At 38.7% G+C, this 16,908-nt stretch overlaps 1 protein-coding gene across 3 annotated transcripts; it reads right to left on the bottom strand.

Annotated features, from left to right (window-relative positions):
• Positions 1-57: 57 nt before the first annotated feature.
• On the bottom strand, positions 58-15,426 carry LOC309690806 (thioredoxin domain-containing protein 6-like). 3 transcript variants are annotated; one of them, XM_082508169.1, is made up of 16 exons: positions 12,333-12,535; positions 12,191-12,248; positions 11,846-11,949; positions 11,686-11,757; positions 8,995-9,111; positions 7,937-8,021; positions 7,716-7,798; positions 7,519-7,611; positions 6,856-7,010; positions 6,391-6,587; positions 6,042-6,186; positions 5,843-5,950; positions 3,922-4,073; positions 3,696-3,840; positions 2,464-2,714; positions 58-1,607 (listed from the first exon to the last, which is right to left on the bottom strand). In XM_082508169.1, the coding sequence occupies exons 1-16, from the start codon at positions 12,363-12,365 to the stop codon at positions 1,561-1,563; spliced, it is 1,845 nt and encodes a 614-aa protein (XP_082364295.1). In that variant the 5' UTR covers positions 12,366-12,535; the 3' UTR covers positions 58-1,560. The 3 variants fall into 3 exon arrangements, with proteins under 3 accessions (XP_082364295.1, XP_082364294.1, XP_082364296.1); XM_082508168.1 differs by having other exon boundaries at positions 11,686-11,772; XM_082508170.1 differs by lacking the exons at positions 11,686-11,757; positions 11,846-11,949; positions 12,333-12,535 and adding an exon at positions 12,675-15,426.
• Positions 15,427-16,908: the final 1,482 nt, after the last annotated feature.

The raw sequence follows: 16,908 nt of genomic DNA on the forward strand, positions 1-16,908 counted from the left end.
TTGGATTATAGTCATTTATAGGTTTTAAATTTATAGACTGTATGTAAAAGAAGGATGTTACCACCTGTGATGTAACTGTTAGTTTATGAATTTTTGATTTGAAGCCAGAAATGACCAAATTTACATGAATGTGGCGTGCTAAATTATCAGCAAATGATAAGTCTTTTTTTTTTTTTTTTTTTAACAAGATAAGCCATAAACTAATACACAGTACAGACAATTCCAAATACAAAACACAACCAAAGTTTAACTTTGAAACTCAAAACTAAGATGGGCAAGAAGTCCAGTTCATTGACTCAGATTAGATTAGAGCAGCATCTATAAACTATTTAGAGCTAAGAAGGAGACTGATAAAATATTTGTTTCACTCACCAAAACTGAGCAAAACCTTTGTGGATCTTTTAATTTTACCACATACTAAGCTGTCTTATGAGTCACATATTTCCACTAGAGACGCTCCATTAGGCACCTTCACTACAAACTGGAAGCAGCATATGTTGGCCTGTCTGTTAGTAAAAGTAGCCATGCCCCTAATTTTAAGCTTTAACAGTCCCCAAATGGGTGAGTTTAACCTTAGCTTCTCACTGCCCTTGTGCATTTACTATGAACAGGGACATTAGTTCCTTATTCATTTTCTTAACAGATCATCCCACTCAGGGTTGTGGGTGGGCTGAAGCCTATCCAGGTTGTCATATGGTGAGTGACACCAGACACCAATTTTTCATACCAGGCTGAAAACATGTTATTTAATTGGCTGAAATCAGCAATTTTAACATGAGAGGCTATGGGGATTGATTTACTTTTGGAGCCACCCTTAAGAGGGAGGACAAGTCTCGAGAGGAACTGCAGTTTTTTTTCCTTTTCCATGTTGCCTTCATTTTTCAGTCCTGGAGGTTGCAAGGTGGTTGAATTCTGAAATCCTTTTTCAAATGATCTGCAAGAAATACCTAATACTAACAATTATGTAGCTTTTTAGAGCTGTTAGATATTTTCTTTATTCATGCACCTCATTAAGGTAGTTTCAGTGTGTAATTTATGTCCCATTGTTATAGCAATATCCCGCAATAATTACGGTAAAAGGAAAAAACTCGAGCCTAATTGCTCTGTTACGGTCCCCTCTACTCACCCCTTGAATAAACAGGAGTAACACTCTTTATACTACCTTCATATTGTTCATATTATCACAGCACTGTGGTAGTAAATTACAGGAGACAACCTAAGGTACTGATAGTGGCACAGTGTACTCACTAAAGGATTCTGTGAACACTGAAATTGTCAGTCGCTTTTTGGTGATTGTACTATCCTGGTTTTAGTCACGTAGCCCGCGGCTGCTGATGTGAGCTGAGAGAGCCATCAAACTGTCGACGGCGGTATTAAGCGAACACGTCTACAGTGTTTCTTGAATGTGCCGTCTTGATACGCCACCTACAAAAGGTGTAAAAAGTATGATATATATTTGTCTTGTTTATTTCATGATTCATAGAATGGCAGGCGCTCTGTTGTTCCCACGATTTTACACATTAAGCTTATAATAGAAGAGAAAACACAAGGTGTGATGATTCAGTTTGAGTGCTCTGGATCGATGCTTCCTCCTGTTTGTGGGTCATCTGCAAAATAAAGAGGGATGCTGAAGATAACTCTTCTAAATATCACTGCTGATAAGTAATAACGGCTTTGCTGAACAACACTGTTGCAGTGTTCATAATTTATCAAACATGGGCTGCACACAGATTCAAGATTCTGTCCCCTGATCCTAATTATGCATTAAAAAAACATGGCAACAGAAAAAAGATACAGCACACTGGAGGTGCAATTTTCCTCCGCAGGTATGAGATGGTATGATTCAATCAAGATTTACTTCATTCCCTACACACGGAGAGGCTGTAGCGCCAGTTTGCATCGCAATTCCAGCAGCTGTTTGTGACATTATGGAGATGAGTGGCATTAGTTTTCTCTCAGTCAGGAGAGACGCCTCTTCTTGTGCAAGTAATCTTGATTGTCATTGTAAAGAGATGTATCTACTCAGTGTTCACAGTAAACAGTAATTGTGGTGTCCCAATTTCAGTCTCTCTTTAGCTACATTGTTGACTAACACACAGAAAAATGGCCATTAATAAAGTCAGTAGACATACAGATACCAATACCTCATCCCTGTCTTTGTAAAGTGATGAAAATACTCTATGGCTTTCTCATCAATGCGAAAGCAACTTAAATTCTGCAAAAGTGCAGACTCTAAAGGGTCAAGTCCCTTCAGTTGAAGATTGTATAATTTCTGGTTTTCTCTGCAGCCTTTACTTCCTCTTTAGCCAAAGATGAACAAAAAAAAGATTTATTTCAGTATGATAAGAAAAATTTAGTTAACACCAAGAAAATCGATGTAAAAAATCAGCTGCAAATTGTTATTTAGAGGAAACCAGATGGTGTGACAGATGGTAAAGACTTTCACACTCATTATATGGTCACCTGAAATGGGATCGTCACTGGTGAGCTCCGCATCTGTGCTGATGTCACCGAAGATAAAACGGATCTTTTCCTCCGCGTGCTGCTCGTTGGAAGAACCATGAACTGAGTTATGGAGGATGTCTGCAGCAAAGCGAGCCCTCAGAGACTCCGGGGACGCTTCCTTTGCCTTGTTCGGGTCTGTGGGACCCATCATGGCCCTCCACTCCTCCACCGCATTTTCCTTAGTGAGGACAAGCATCATACAGGGTCCCCTGAAACAAACATTTGTGGGATGTTTACACGCTGTAATGAAAATGCCACAGTGAGTGAAAGGATTGTCTAACTGTAAAGCTATCATGTTTGGCAATATGATTGCAAACATGCAAAGACAGAGGAATGCATCTGGTTGTTGGAAAGTTTGGATAACCAAATATACGAGGCCAGCTTTTCAGTCTGGCCTCGTATGCTGCCTTTGATATAACCTTGAAATATAATAACAAACATGACAAAATACTATTTTAATACTGAAATAACACACAAAATAATGCAGTTAAATTGTCTAGGGCAACAATGGGAGACTTCCTATTGTTACAACAAGCACCATTTGACTGTAAGGATGAATATGGTGCACTGCAGGTAAAAAACGATGTGCAGGTGTCTCTGTTAAAACTGGGCCAGAACAGGTATCTAGGTTAAATGATGCTACTTCTTTAGGCTTTAAATAACTATATTTTAAAATGTAGCTAGAACTACTTTACACTGAAATGTGGCCGGCAAGATTATATCGTAAAAATGTGTATCCGTTAATAGCTGTTACTGACGCTCTGGAGCTCTATAAAAGCTATTCAAGGAGGAGCTCTAGATTCATGTGATAGCCATCCTTATTGCATATATTAATACTATTAATCCATAATTAAGGCTAAAATTGAGCTAATATTGAGGCACTGAAGACATTTTTTCAGGCTGCTGTGACCAGCTGCACTCAACTCTCTCATTTTGTCCAAAAAGTTGTGTAACAGCCAAGTGAAGGAGCTAATCGGAGCGGAAGATAGCTCTAAAATCTCGATGTGCGATGTGGGACAAAGAATGAAACTGAGATGCACTTCGCAGCCACTCGCCTGAGGCTGCCTTGATTCTTAGCTGCTAAGATTACTGTTAAAAGTGCCATTAGAAATTGGAGTGGCAGCAGGAATTAGGGCGGGTATGCTGTCACTTTGCACTGCTCTGGTGGCTGTATTCGAGAGCAGACTAACCGACACATGAACTCCACCAGCTGGTTAAAGAAAGGCTTCTCTCTGTGCTCTTTGTAAAACTCCTCAGCCATCTCCCTTGACAGCACGGTCTCCTTTAGCCTTGTTACAGAGAAACCTCGGCCACGAATCTCCTCCAAAATAGCCTCTGTCAGAATGAGGAGCAAAAATATATGAAAAATATGTCAAAACAAAAGTAATGTCAAGCATTTCTGTGTCATAAAAAGACCTTTGTGTTCCTCCATTGCATCTGGCTTGATCACTGCCACAGTCTGTTGTTTAGGGAAGAAGAAGCTGATCTCTCGCTCTGCCTCTTCGCGGCTTCCACTGCCGTGGAGCTGGTTGATAGGCTTATTTTCCACTGCAAACTGGGCCCTTAGACTGAGTACGAGGGAAACAAAGAAGAAAATTACAAGTGTGATTGTACTGTCTGGCACTATCCACGTCGAAAAGAAAGTATTGATGGTTTCCAGAAATTATTTTCAAAGGAAAGGATGTAATTTAATGAGTAATTTTTGTGTAATTTAACTGTCATTTTCTTCACTTCTGTTCAGACTGCCTTGTTTGATTCCACTCCAGTTAGAAAGCACAGAAACATATGGCGCATTGCAGACAGAGAAAGACAACAGACAATATTTAATTGTGTCAAAGCACTGCTGTTTGAAAATAAATACAGATAGTTCATGCGTCTGCAAAAGAAAATGTTCATCCTTTAACAATGTCTTGGAGCAGATATATATGGGTCAGGGAATGGACAATTTATCTAAGCTTATATAAAACAAAGATCTTTGTCACTGAGGCTACCACAATCCCAAAACAGATTTAGCTTTGCTAAAGTAGCATAAAGACACTGTAATGTCTGTATGGAGCCAAAGAGAGAAGCTCATAAGCCACAGGTCTTCACAGACTGGACGGGTTCACCGCACCAAACATGCAGTTGAAATGTCGGTAGTGAATCCATCAAAGTACAGATGTATATGAATGTTAGATAGGAAGCACTTAGGCATAAAAAAGTGTTTGTATGGATGCTTGAATGAGGCATGTTGTATAAAGCGCTTTGAGTGCTCCAGTAGAGTAGAAAAGCACTATGTAAGAACCAGTCAATTTACTCATTTATATAATTCCTCATTCAAACACAAACTACTCAGAACTAAACAGAAAACACTACTCAGATCCAAAGTATACTCATCCTGCTCTCTTCCCTCTTTAGAGTCATTTCTTTTCTTTGACTTTTAAAACATAATTTAAAATGTTGCTTTTCCAAGGATCTACTCTATAAAAATATAAAGAAAAAAAGTTGTTTTTAGTTAGTCATAGTGGATGTCAACAAGTCGTATACACATTTTGCACAAATTAAAGCAAAGTCAGAAAGTACGAGTGATATATTTCCCAGTATGCCCCTCTACCATCAACTTTTCAGAAAAATTGTTTATTTATAATCAGTGGAGTGTAAAATGACTGACTACATATTTGCAGAGCTAAAATTCAATTCCATCCATCTATCTGTTTTCTTCTGCTTATCCAGGGCCAAGTCACAGGAGCAGCAGCCTAGGCAGAGAAGACCAAAACACCAAGGCTTTCCCAGGCCAGCCGAGAGATATAATCTCTTCAGTGTGTCCTGGGTCTGCCTCGGGGCCTGCACCCGGTGGGACATGCCTGAAATACCTCACCCAAGAGTGTGAGTGTGATCAGGGTCCAAAAACATACTTACATTTAATAAGTGATTCTAAACTGGTCATGGTTGTGAGGTGGATGAAAGTGTATGAGAGAAAATGTGTTTAAATCTCTGTAAATGTGTGGTTAGATTTGGCTTGCAGTCTGGAGCGCTTTAAGTGGACAGCAGGACTAGAAAGTGCTTTATAAATGCCCGTCCCTTTCCATTTTCAATGACTGCAATGGAATCAGACAGAATCAGACTCAAAGACACCCAGGGAGTCCCTGCACCCAACTTTAAGAACCACTTATCTAGCTGATTTTGTGTTGTTTGGCTCTTTTTGTAATTTTTCTTGACAAGGATAAAAAGAGAGGTGAAAAGAGTGCCGAGTTCTCTCTAACAAGCTGTTAGAATCTGTGACAGACAGTAGATTAGCTTTTTAAACTTCACTGCTTTTCTACTGGTAGTTTTCCTCACTGTGGTGCACATTACTCACCAGTCTGGACTCTCCTCTTTGGCTTTATTGATGTCAGAAGGACCGAGGATGGTTTTCCAATGACTTACAGCCCCTTTTCTGGCAAGAGCCAAAGCCAGCACCGGCCCACTGTAAAAATACACTTGTTGTATAATCATCTGGAGTATAAAAACAAAACAAGAAAATCTCTGGATTAATTATACAGTTTGTTGAAAGTTACCTGGTCATGGTTTGGAGCAGTGCAGGGAAGTAGTCCTCCTCAACATGTTGACAGTAAAACTGTCTGACCTGCTCCTCTGACAGCATCACCTCTTTTTGAAGCGCTATTATAAAGCCAGACTTGTGGATGTGATCTAAGATCTCTTCTGCAAAATCAGGGATATGAAATAAAAAAGAAAACATAGCAGTCTACCTAAAATAAGCATGTGCATTTTCACTGCATTGTACAGTGTCATTCAACACCTTTGGTGAAGGAGTCAAGGAGCAGTCTCGCTGTTAATATGAGCTGTTATTGAAGGTGTATCTGTGCTTGCCCACGTGTGTACTTGTGCATTTGGCATGAGCCCCACCTCTGTTCTCCCTGGCAACGTCGGGGCGGATGAGAGCCAGTGTCCTCTCCACATGCTCTTCCTCCCCATCCTGCTCCATTACCGAGGCCGTCCGAAAGTTGGGGAAGAAGAAGGCGAGTTCCCTGCTGGCCTGGTCGCTGTCCTCACTACCGTGCACTGCGTTGAACAGTGTCTCTGTGCCGTATTGTGCCCGCAAGCTGCAGGAAGCCAGGGGGGAGAAAGGAGAGGAGACCAGATGGTTGCTCAGCTGGTGCTCAACCAGAGAGAAGCATAATGTTTGGGTGTGTCTGATGGAGCAGGCGACAATGTGCTTTTTGTTCCTTTTTCCAGACTCCAGATTGTTTCGCACTGTTGCAATCAGCAGTGCAGAGATAAATGTCGATGCTGCAAACAAATGTTGTACTTCCCAGAAATTATAATTTACTTAATGACACTGGATCATATGCATAATTTCCAGTAACTAACCTTTCTGGATTTTCTCTCTTGGCTTCTTCTATGTCTGCTGGGCCAATAAACTCACGCCATGCCGGTACAACGGCTGCAGATCCCTCTACCTGAGAGAGTACTAGAATATGGAAGGGACCACTGGACATAAACTGCACCAAATCCTCAAAGCACGCCTACAAACCACCAACACATACAAAGAGCAGGCGAGACACAGACACATATGTTAATGCACTGAATACAAAACCTGCAAAAACAAATACATATACAACTCATGCCCATTTATTATTTTCTCAGCAGTAGTATTTCCCAGGCTTTTCTCACATATTTAAAATTTCTGTATCTATAACAATTTGGTCTCGTCAAAAACAGCACCATAAGCAAAATAGAAAAAAAAGCTGCTTACACAGCAACTCTATTTTGAGCCCCGTGCTAAAATGCAGATGGATGTGTCATGTGTAGCAAAGTAACTGAATGATTTTTGCACTGGTCGTGACTGCTCTGCTACCGGTATGTTGACTCAGAATATTAATGGCCCTGGCTAACATCACAAACATTCACTGCATCATCATCAGTTTTCCTCACTTTGACTTGAATGTCAATCTATGCAATAAGCCTCTGTCTGTGAGAAGAATTGTCTTTTTGTTATTCTATACCATTCCCCTCTATTTCGCTATACCGCACCTCTGCTGCTTTGTGTTGGTAAAAATCTCGAGCTTCAGCCTCCGTTAGCGTGCGTTCCTCATGCGCCAGGATCTCAAAGCCAGCATCCTGAATCTATCCAGGAGAATATCAGCATCAACATAATGAATTAATATCAGCAGGAAAGCTTGAGACAATCTTTCCTTCTCCCAATGTGAGCAGTGATCTTCTTTATGTACCTTCATAATAATCTCATTTGCCTTGCCGTGAGCAACGGCGTCTGGTTTAATGATGGCAACTGTGTAGGATTTACTGGCAGGGACTGCAAGAGAAGAGAGGAGCTTGAGTGATGATCTGTAATTCTGACAGAATGCAAAATATTCCACAGAATCAACAGGAAACACCAATGATAAGTAACATCAGCACTGAAAATACTGCCAATTATATTTTTCCACAGTACCAATTACACTTTCTTCATTTTCCAAATGTTGTGGCAACTCCTCCTCTTCTTTGTTCTCCTCATCTGTCAGACCATTATCTTTCACCTAACAAAGACACAACAAAGGAAATAAAAATAATGAATCCCTAAACATGACTGTCTTTACATATGTGTGTATAAACTACAGCTATGGCTAATGGTGGCTTTAGTATTATTTAACGTGGCTTTATAACTTTTATTTTCCACCCAAGAGTCACATAAGATATAGAAAAAAACCCCAGTAAAGCATTAGGTTCTAACCGGGAAATGTTTGTTATTTTTGCTCCAAATGTCATTAAAACAAAATCTTTACTTAGCTGGATACAATTTAATATATATTCGACTTCATTACACGTCTGTTTTCAGGAAAACCAACTGCTCTCTGAAGTCCAGAAATTATTAGTAAATGCCAATTTTGCCCTAGGGCCCTGTACAGGTTATTTTAACTCGCCAAGCGACTAATAAATTCTAATAAAAATAACCTACAAATAAATAAATGTAATACATTCAACTGGTAGCCTTTTAAACCATACTTATTGGAAATGACAGTGCAAAGAGTGCAGGCTGTCTGTTTTGCCCTGAGATGCAGCAAAAGACTAATTCATACACAACTATTAGTGTCAGACTGACAGGATTTTGACATGAACTTGGTGGTTATTAGGCTTTATTTTTACTCTAAATGTCGAAAAATAAATAAGAAACACCTAAAAAAAAGCTGCTGATATATTTTCTGCTGCTTGACTTAAGTGGCTAAAAGCCATCATCCACAGAAGCAATTCTGAAATACTACTGTAGGAAAACGAAACGGGTAAATAATAAAATAAACACAGACTGATTTGATTTTAGTCACATTGCTTTCAGCACTGGTAACATACACGCTGGCTTACTGTCACGTTGTTATGGACTACTTTACTTAGAACAGAAAAATTAATTAATATTAATGCTTTAACAAGCCGTGACAAGGCAGCATGTCTGCAGAGAAACACTCTATTGTTCTGGCAGAAATATGTGTGAATTCATGTGTATAATGAGCTCCTCACCACTTTGCGTTCACCACCTTGCTCCAGGACCAGCTTCTCTTTGGCTAGCTCCTCCACAATCATCCTCTGAAGCATGGGAGCGTTTGGCCCACGCAGTACAGCCACCAGCTCCCCACCCTGTTCATTCAACACAAGCCTAGTAATAAGTTAACTTTTTTTTTTTACATTTAATTTAGCATTTATAAAATGGTGAGATACAAAAAGGCTTTAGAGGCCTATGTAAGCGATCCACAAAAATATTTAAAAATTTAAAAAGAGCAACAAGCTTAGAGACAAGTGTAATTTCGATCAGACAAATAAATATTTCAACAGAATATATTTAATTTACAGAATATTTTTTCACCGCAAGGGGGGCATGGCTCTAAAGCCATTTTCACACACAAACTACAGGCCTGAAATTTTAGCTGCATCTGAGATATTCAACTTTAACCAGCCAGATTGCAAGTACAAAATCTATATGCTGGTCCCATGTGAGAACAGTCTAGGTACATTAATTATTCACTTAATATACATCAAGTGAGTGGTGTCATGTTTCCTGGCTGCGCTGACCAGGCACCACCCTCAATTAAACCAAGCACATTGCTAGTAGTGAGAATGTACCTGAAGATGGTTATGTGATGCAAACGATCACCCATAACAAGACTGAATGCTGGTAAGGGAATGCCTGCATATGCTCCTAATATGGAAAGGCCTGCATGGCTCTGGCAGTGTGGGTTTGGGCATTTTCCTGCTGAAAGAGATGCTGCTGGTGTACTGCTGCAAGAATGGGACAAGTAAAGACTGGAGCGCCTCATCTCGATACTGCCATCTAGTCAGATTTCCACCAAGAACACTCGATCAGACATGGTGCTCTCGTGAACAAGACTGCAGCAACACATGCCAGCATCCAGCATGCGAATAGCCTGGCCTTGGTCAGTCAGTCAGTTGCAGCATGGTGGGACACATGACAATATTGTACATACAAAGGGTTTTTTGCATTCTGTGATCACTTGGCTTGAGACTGCACTAAATTGAGCCAATTCATAGGACTTCAAATGACTTATTTGTGTTTGATAAACAAATCACCAATCTCATTTGAACTGAGAATATGTTTGGGCTTTCTAAGACATGCTGAGAAAGGGGATTTAAAGCAAATATTGAGTCAATATTTTACGGCACAAAACATTTCTTTCTTTGACTAGCATACTTGCTTATACTTAAATGTAGATACAGAATAATGCAACAAATTTAATTTAATAATTGTAATAACCATTACAGGCTACAGGTATCATAAACTGAAATAGACTGAAATAACTAGAGACAGAAGTTGTGTATAAAAAAACAGCAAAACACACAAACCTGTCTGGCACAGTATAATAGTATGCTAACACTCTGTGTTTACTAAGCCATTTTTGCGACATTAAAATCCTATATTCAGCCACTGTGATGACATCTGATATTTGATTTGTATACTTTTAATAAGGCATTTTTATTTGTTTGATATTGTTTATGTTGAAACTGAAACTGAGACACACACATATATCACTTTGTTAATCAGCTTTTATTTAATTAAATAATTCATATAATTATTAACAATCATTTAATATTTAATTTATAGGTTTACTTCTCTTTGTTTTATTGCATTTTTTATTTTTATTTTAAAGTTAGTTTTCATCTTTATTGAAAGGTGTTTTGTCATATTATATTGGATACTATTTAACTATATACAATTCTACATATTTAAGCTAATACATTTGAGATTATGCTTAATTTAATAAAGAAATTTCGCAACCTTTGGGATAAGAAAAGTATACTGAATCTTATCTTAGTAATAAAGCACTGAACACACATTTTGTCGTTGAACTATACAGTCAACTATATAGCATATAGCCAACTAGCCACATTATTAGGCATATACGACCTTACTAGTACTGGGTTTGAGCCCTTTTTGCCTTAAGATCTGCCTTTATTCTTCATGGCATACATTCAGTAACTTGCTGGAAACATTCCTTAGAGTTTTTTGGCCATATTTACATGATAGCATCACACAGTTGCTGCAGATTTCGAGTTGACTGCACTGCAAATCATTCATTCCACCACATTCCAAAGGTGCTCTATTGGATTCAGATCTGGTGATTGGAGGCCATTTGAGTACAGAGAACTCATTGTCATATTCAGGAAACCAATTTGAGATGACTGAGCTTTGCAATATGATATGTTATCCTTCTGGAAGCAACCACCAGAAGATGGATGCACTGTGGTCATAAAAGGATTGACACGGTCAGCAACAATACTCTAGTAGGCTGTGGCATTTAAACAGTTAGTAGTTGGCGCAAAGTGTGCCAAATAAATATCTCCCACACCATTATACCACCAGCAGAATGAACAGTTGGTACAAAGGATGAATGGATGCATGTTTTCATGTTGTTTATGCCAAATTCTGACCCTACCCTCACATCACCAGCTAACATTTTTCCAGTTTTCCATCGTGAGCCATGCCACATTCAAAGTCACTTAAATTACATTTCTCCCCCATTTTGAAGCTCTGTTTGAACTTCAGCATGTCATTCTGACCACGTCTACTTGCCTAACAGCATTAAGTTGCTCCTGTGTTGAGCACATTGGGTTGGCTGATTACATAGTTGTGTTACTGAGCAGTTGAATAAGTATACCTAATAGAGTGGCCAGCGACACACACAGACACACACTCACCCCATAGAAGAGGAAGGTGGGTTCACATTTCCCTCGATACCTCTCCAAAACATCAATGCTGTCTGCTTCAGCCTGCACCAAAACACACTCACACACACAATTTCAAAGGTCCTTCTCTAAAAATTTTAAATTCTTCATATTTTTTATTGACTCTTCTTACTGTGGCAAAATGAAGCAAGTCATCACCCAGTTCATTCTTTATTTTTCGCAGGAGACTAACCACAGCACGACAGGGACCACACCATTGCTGATACACATCTACGACTGCAATGAGAGAGTCAGCAACTGATTGTGTGCGTGTGTGTGTACAAGACAGGAGGACAGAAAGGAGGTGTGGTAGGCTGGTACAATTATCACACTGAGCACAGGGGGGCAGCAGAACACAGCAAATAAGTAATGACGATGCCAGCAGTCCTTCACATCACGCTGTAACATCTTTATAACAGTTCTCGTGGAGCGTTCATTTTTATTAGGACAACAGCTCTTTTACTGATGAAAATCTTACCTGTTAAACCCTTGGTTGCAAGAATCTCTTCCCATTGCTCTTGGTTTGTGACGGAAGCCTGGATATGAAAAGACAAACTGTTATCCCCAGAGATGATAAAAGTAGCTTTAAAAAAAACCCCACAAAATCACAAAAACACAACCTGCAGCGTTGCCTCCTTTTTCTTGCCTGCCATTTGTTGGTCAACTTAAACAATATATTTAAACTAAAAATATAAAACTACTGAGCGCAGAGTAATATGCTAAAAAGAAAAGGATAAAGTTTAATTAGCTAAAATGCTAACACGCCGAAATGGTGCTCGCGCTTGTTTGGCCCCTTGGTTGCTAAGCAACGCTGCCTTCCGCTTCCCGGAGTCATCCCAGGCTCCGACTGTTGCTTGTGCTATCTTCAATAATTAATGCTAAGGCAGGCCACATTTTCCTCCTGCCAGGTTAATGTATTACGGCAGTAAAAAGAAGGCATCTCTGATCGGAGGCACACAAACCTGTTTAACTTTTGGATCCAGTTTTTACATGGAGAACTGCAGAAAAACCTCTCTATCAGCGGACCCTGCGGGCTCATTAGGAAAAAAAACAAAAGCACAGGAGCTTAGCTACCGCTGTGTTACACGTGAGCACATAGCTTTTATTTATTCATGTGTATTATATTCTATATCAATAATTAATAATCTGTTTTCTTGTTGATTTGTTTACAAAGGTTCATACAAGATATAAAACGTCCTCTAAGGGGAATTCAGGGGTTCAATGTTATTACACTTATAAAAATAGCAGAAAAGCTAAATCAAAGTGAAAAACACTGTGAGCTTACCACTGTCTAAATCAATGACTGTATATAAAATATATTTTATACAGTCTTCAGTTCTTTGTGCCGTTTTTTGTTTTGTTTTTTTAATTTGTCAAGCCACTTAACACTGACCTATGAATCATTCAAGCTTAAAAAGGAAACCTAGCTCAGGGGATAAACCAGTCTTGTGTCTACACATAACAGAGAACTAAGAACCAATTTTAAATGATATCTTTAGGCATTTCTTTTACCGACATCTTGTTGTTAAAAAAACACATTTGTTACAATTTCTTCAGTCGAATCTATGAATACTGGCAAAGATAACACAGTTTTACAGGCATAAAATAGTATTTTTGCACCTACAAGGTGATTACCAAAAACTTGACATATCTCAGCATGGTGTGTACGGTGTGTCTTTAAAGGAAAGTGGGCAAGTAGAGGAACAAAGAAGAAATGCCAGACCTAAACCACTATCTACAGCAGACGAACAGTATACTTGTGTCCTTTAAAACTGGGGAAAAGTCCAGCAAATACCTGACACAGGACATGAGAGATCCATCTGAACCTCAAGTTGATCCATCTATTGTGTTTTTAAGGAACTGAAACAGGGAGAAAAGGCTGGGGTATTTAGGCCAAATTACACAACAACTGGACTGAAAATCGGTGGCAAAAGGTCTAAAGTCAAACATCGAAATTGGGAAATTTTTGGTGAAAATCACCAATAGTCTTTATGGAGAAAGAAAATATTAAGAAATAAGGGTGGTTAAAGATTTTTGCACAATACTGTACTTTGACCTCCTAAGACCTGGCGTCCACATATGTGGACATCACATTTTGGGATGTCTAGACCAAAATACCTAATTTTTCTCTACAAGGGCCTGATATCCACTTACGAGGACATTATACTGCCACTGTTCTATGAACATTTAAAACGAATGTCCTCATATGTTGATCTCATTTTTCTCAGAAACCAAAATTAGGTAAAAAAAAAAAAAGAAAAGAAAAAGAAAAAAAGGAACAGGTAATTCTTTGTTTTTACATTCATCAGGTCCCAATCAACCCAAATAGCAAAGAAAAATTAAATATGCATGCCATGAAAGAGTTCGGGTCTTAGGAGGTTAAAATATGTGTATGTTGATACTAAAGACCTTTAAACCAATAAGATAAGAAAAACTATACAGTATATTCTCTAATTATTTGGCTGTGAAGGCTGCACGGTATGGTATATAGAGACTTTGCAGTCTGTTTTCAAAATAGCAATTAGTTTTCTAAGGTGAATTTAATTTATGTGGTGTAAGAAAGCAGGCTCAGTAAGTAAGTTAGCAAATCACCAGTGTATTCATGTCTGCATTAGGAAAAGTTAAATGCAAACTGTACATCTGGTCCTTTGTATTCCTGGATAAACATGTAGTTAGCAGATTAAGGTGCACAAGCAAAGTGACTATAGCTACATTTTAATGAATATGTTTAGTGGATTTAATCGATTCTTATGTACAGAGTTAGATTGTGTCTTCACCATCTGTAATTACCAGAAAATAACATTTTGTCAAGATTTAATTTTGGGGTTTTTTTGTGGTTCTGGGTAATCCTTATCTGCCACGCAAACAAACCATTAGTCAAACCAAAGTTGTGCTTGCTGTTATTGTAGGGAGCTGTAAGCATATATCAAGAGTTTAACATTGACAACCTGTGTGGGTTGCGTTTGATCGCAGTAGATTGATAATGGTAGAGAAACATAAGCAGATGGCAAAACCAGAAATTATTTACCAGTTTAATACCAGAAAATGCACAGAAAAGTCCTTCGTATCGGTTTAGTCTGTTGACATGTAATAGATGATTTTGCGCTACATTTGTCATGTAAATAAATGATCTTCCCACTGTATGGTATGTGGGTGTGGAACAGATGTCGCTTCTCTGGGACTGCATATGAAGCCCAGGTATACACAGGCCCTGTGAATTGTTTTGTTAATTGCTATGCTGCAAATAAAATTAAACAACAAAAAAATTAAATAAAAAATACCTTTGTGCACATTTACCAGCCATTACCAGTGATTGAGTTGGGCAGAACAAAGAAAAACAATACTTGGATTCTTTATTAAATTTTTTAATGAATATTTAAATGAACATTTAATAGTATTCCCCCAGCCTTTCATGGCAGGTGGCCACAATCCTGGTTCTGGCAGGGTTTCTTCCTCTTAAAAAGGAGTTTTTTCTTCCCACTGTTGCCAAGTGCTTGCTTAAAGGATTTTCACTGTATTATTTTAAGGTCTCAACTTTACAATATAAAGGGTCTTGAGCCAGCTGCTGTTGCAATTTGGTGTTAAATAAATAAAATTGAATTGAAATGGTGTTTAATTGCCTTTTGCATTGAATTTTGTGGAATCACGTGTTTTGTTTTGTTGTGTTGTGTTTTTTTTGTTTTGTTTTGTTTTGTTTTAACTAAGTCCTTTGCTTTACACGACTCTCTCATGAAACATAACCAAAATAACTGAAACTGTGCTCTGCAGTGATGTGGATTAACATGACCTTGACTCTGCAAACACAGCCTATAAACATCTGTTGTGAGTCATGATCATGAGTTGGAGAAAGTCTGTAACCTCAGTTCATCCCACTCTGTGTAAGGTGTGTTTGTTCCTTGAGTGTGAAAAGGGACACGGTCTGCTGGCTGCCTGTTGTGATTATACCTGTTTTTGTTGTGTTTTATGTGCTGGACATTCTAGTAGAATGTGAGTCTTATATAACAAAGTCATTATTATCATTATTGTTGTTGGAATAATTAATAGTTTCCCTAGTATTTATTTTCTCTGCCCTTTGTCTCACTTAGACTTTTGTTCCTTAGTCCCACTGTGTTTCTTTGTTCATTGTTGGTGTTGACTGTGTTTGTTTCTTTGGGTCTTTTCATGTTTTACTTTGAAGGTTAGTTTTCCTGCATGGTCCGTTTCTTGATCATTTTCACCTGTCATTGATTGCATGTTCGCATCTCACCCTCTTCTGTGTCTAATCTGTAATCACATCATTAGATACACGCAAGTACCTGGTTGGGCCTTTTTTGCCTTCAGAACTCCCTCAATTCTTCAAGGCATAGATTCAACAAGGTACTGGAAACATTCCTCTGAGATTTTAGTCCATATTGACATGATAACATCACACAGCCATCAGAAGTTGGGTAGGTTTACTGTGGTCATAATACTGTGGTTTGCTGGGCTTGGTCGGCAATAATATTCAGGTAGGCTATGTGTAAATGATACTCACTTAATTAAGGGGTCCAAAGAGTGCAGAGAAAACATACCTGACAACATCACACCGCCATCATTAGCCTGAAACTTTGATGCCAGGCAGGATGGATCCATGCATTCATCTTGTTTATGCCAAATTCTGACCTATTAGCTGATAGGAGTGGCAACTGGTGTGGTCTTCTGCTGATTCGGTTTGCTGTGTGGTCAGCAATGCTCTTCTGCACACCTTGGTGTAACTTGGGATTATTTGAATTACTGTTTACTTATCAGTTCAAAGCAATCAGACCATTCTTCTCTGACTTTAAGATAGCGTTTTCACTCAGAAAAATGCCAATCGCTGGATATTTTCTCTCTTTTCGATCATTCTCACTTGAGATGGTTGTGTGAGAAAATGATATACTCAACGTCTTGGCAACAGCAACACCACATTCAAGATGACTTGAATTAACGATGTTCTTTGGATTTATTCTCTATCTCACCTGTGTTTTGAATTCCTGTTTACTTTATGGGCTTTGGGTTTTTTTGGGTTTTTTTTTTTTAGGTCTTTGGTTACTTACCGGTTGGTTTACTAAGCCAAATCCTCTATGCCATATCATATCACATACACTGTAGTCCAGTAGTATTGTAGACTCCAGATGACAGCTTACAGAACGTTTGGACTGAACCCAAACCACCAACCTTTTTATTACATTCAGCACT

This window comes from Aulonocara stuartgranti (genome assembly GCF_965226115.1).
Source record: "Aulonocara stuartgranti genome assembly, chromosome: 16".
In the NCBI taxonomy this organism is placed as follows: Eukaryota; Metazoa; Chordata; class Actinopteri; order Cichliformes; family Cichlidae; genus Aulonocara; species Aulonocara stuartgranti.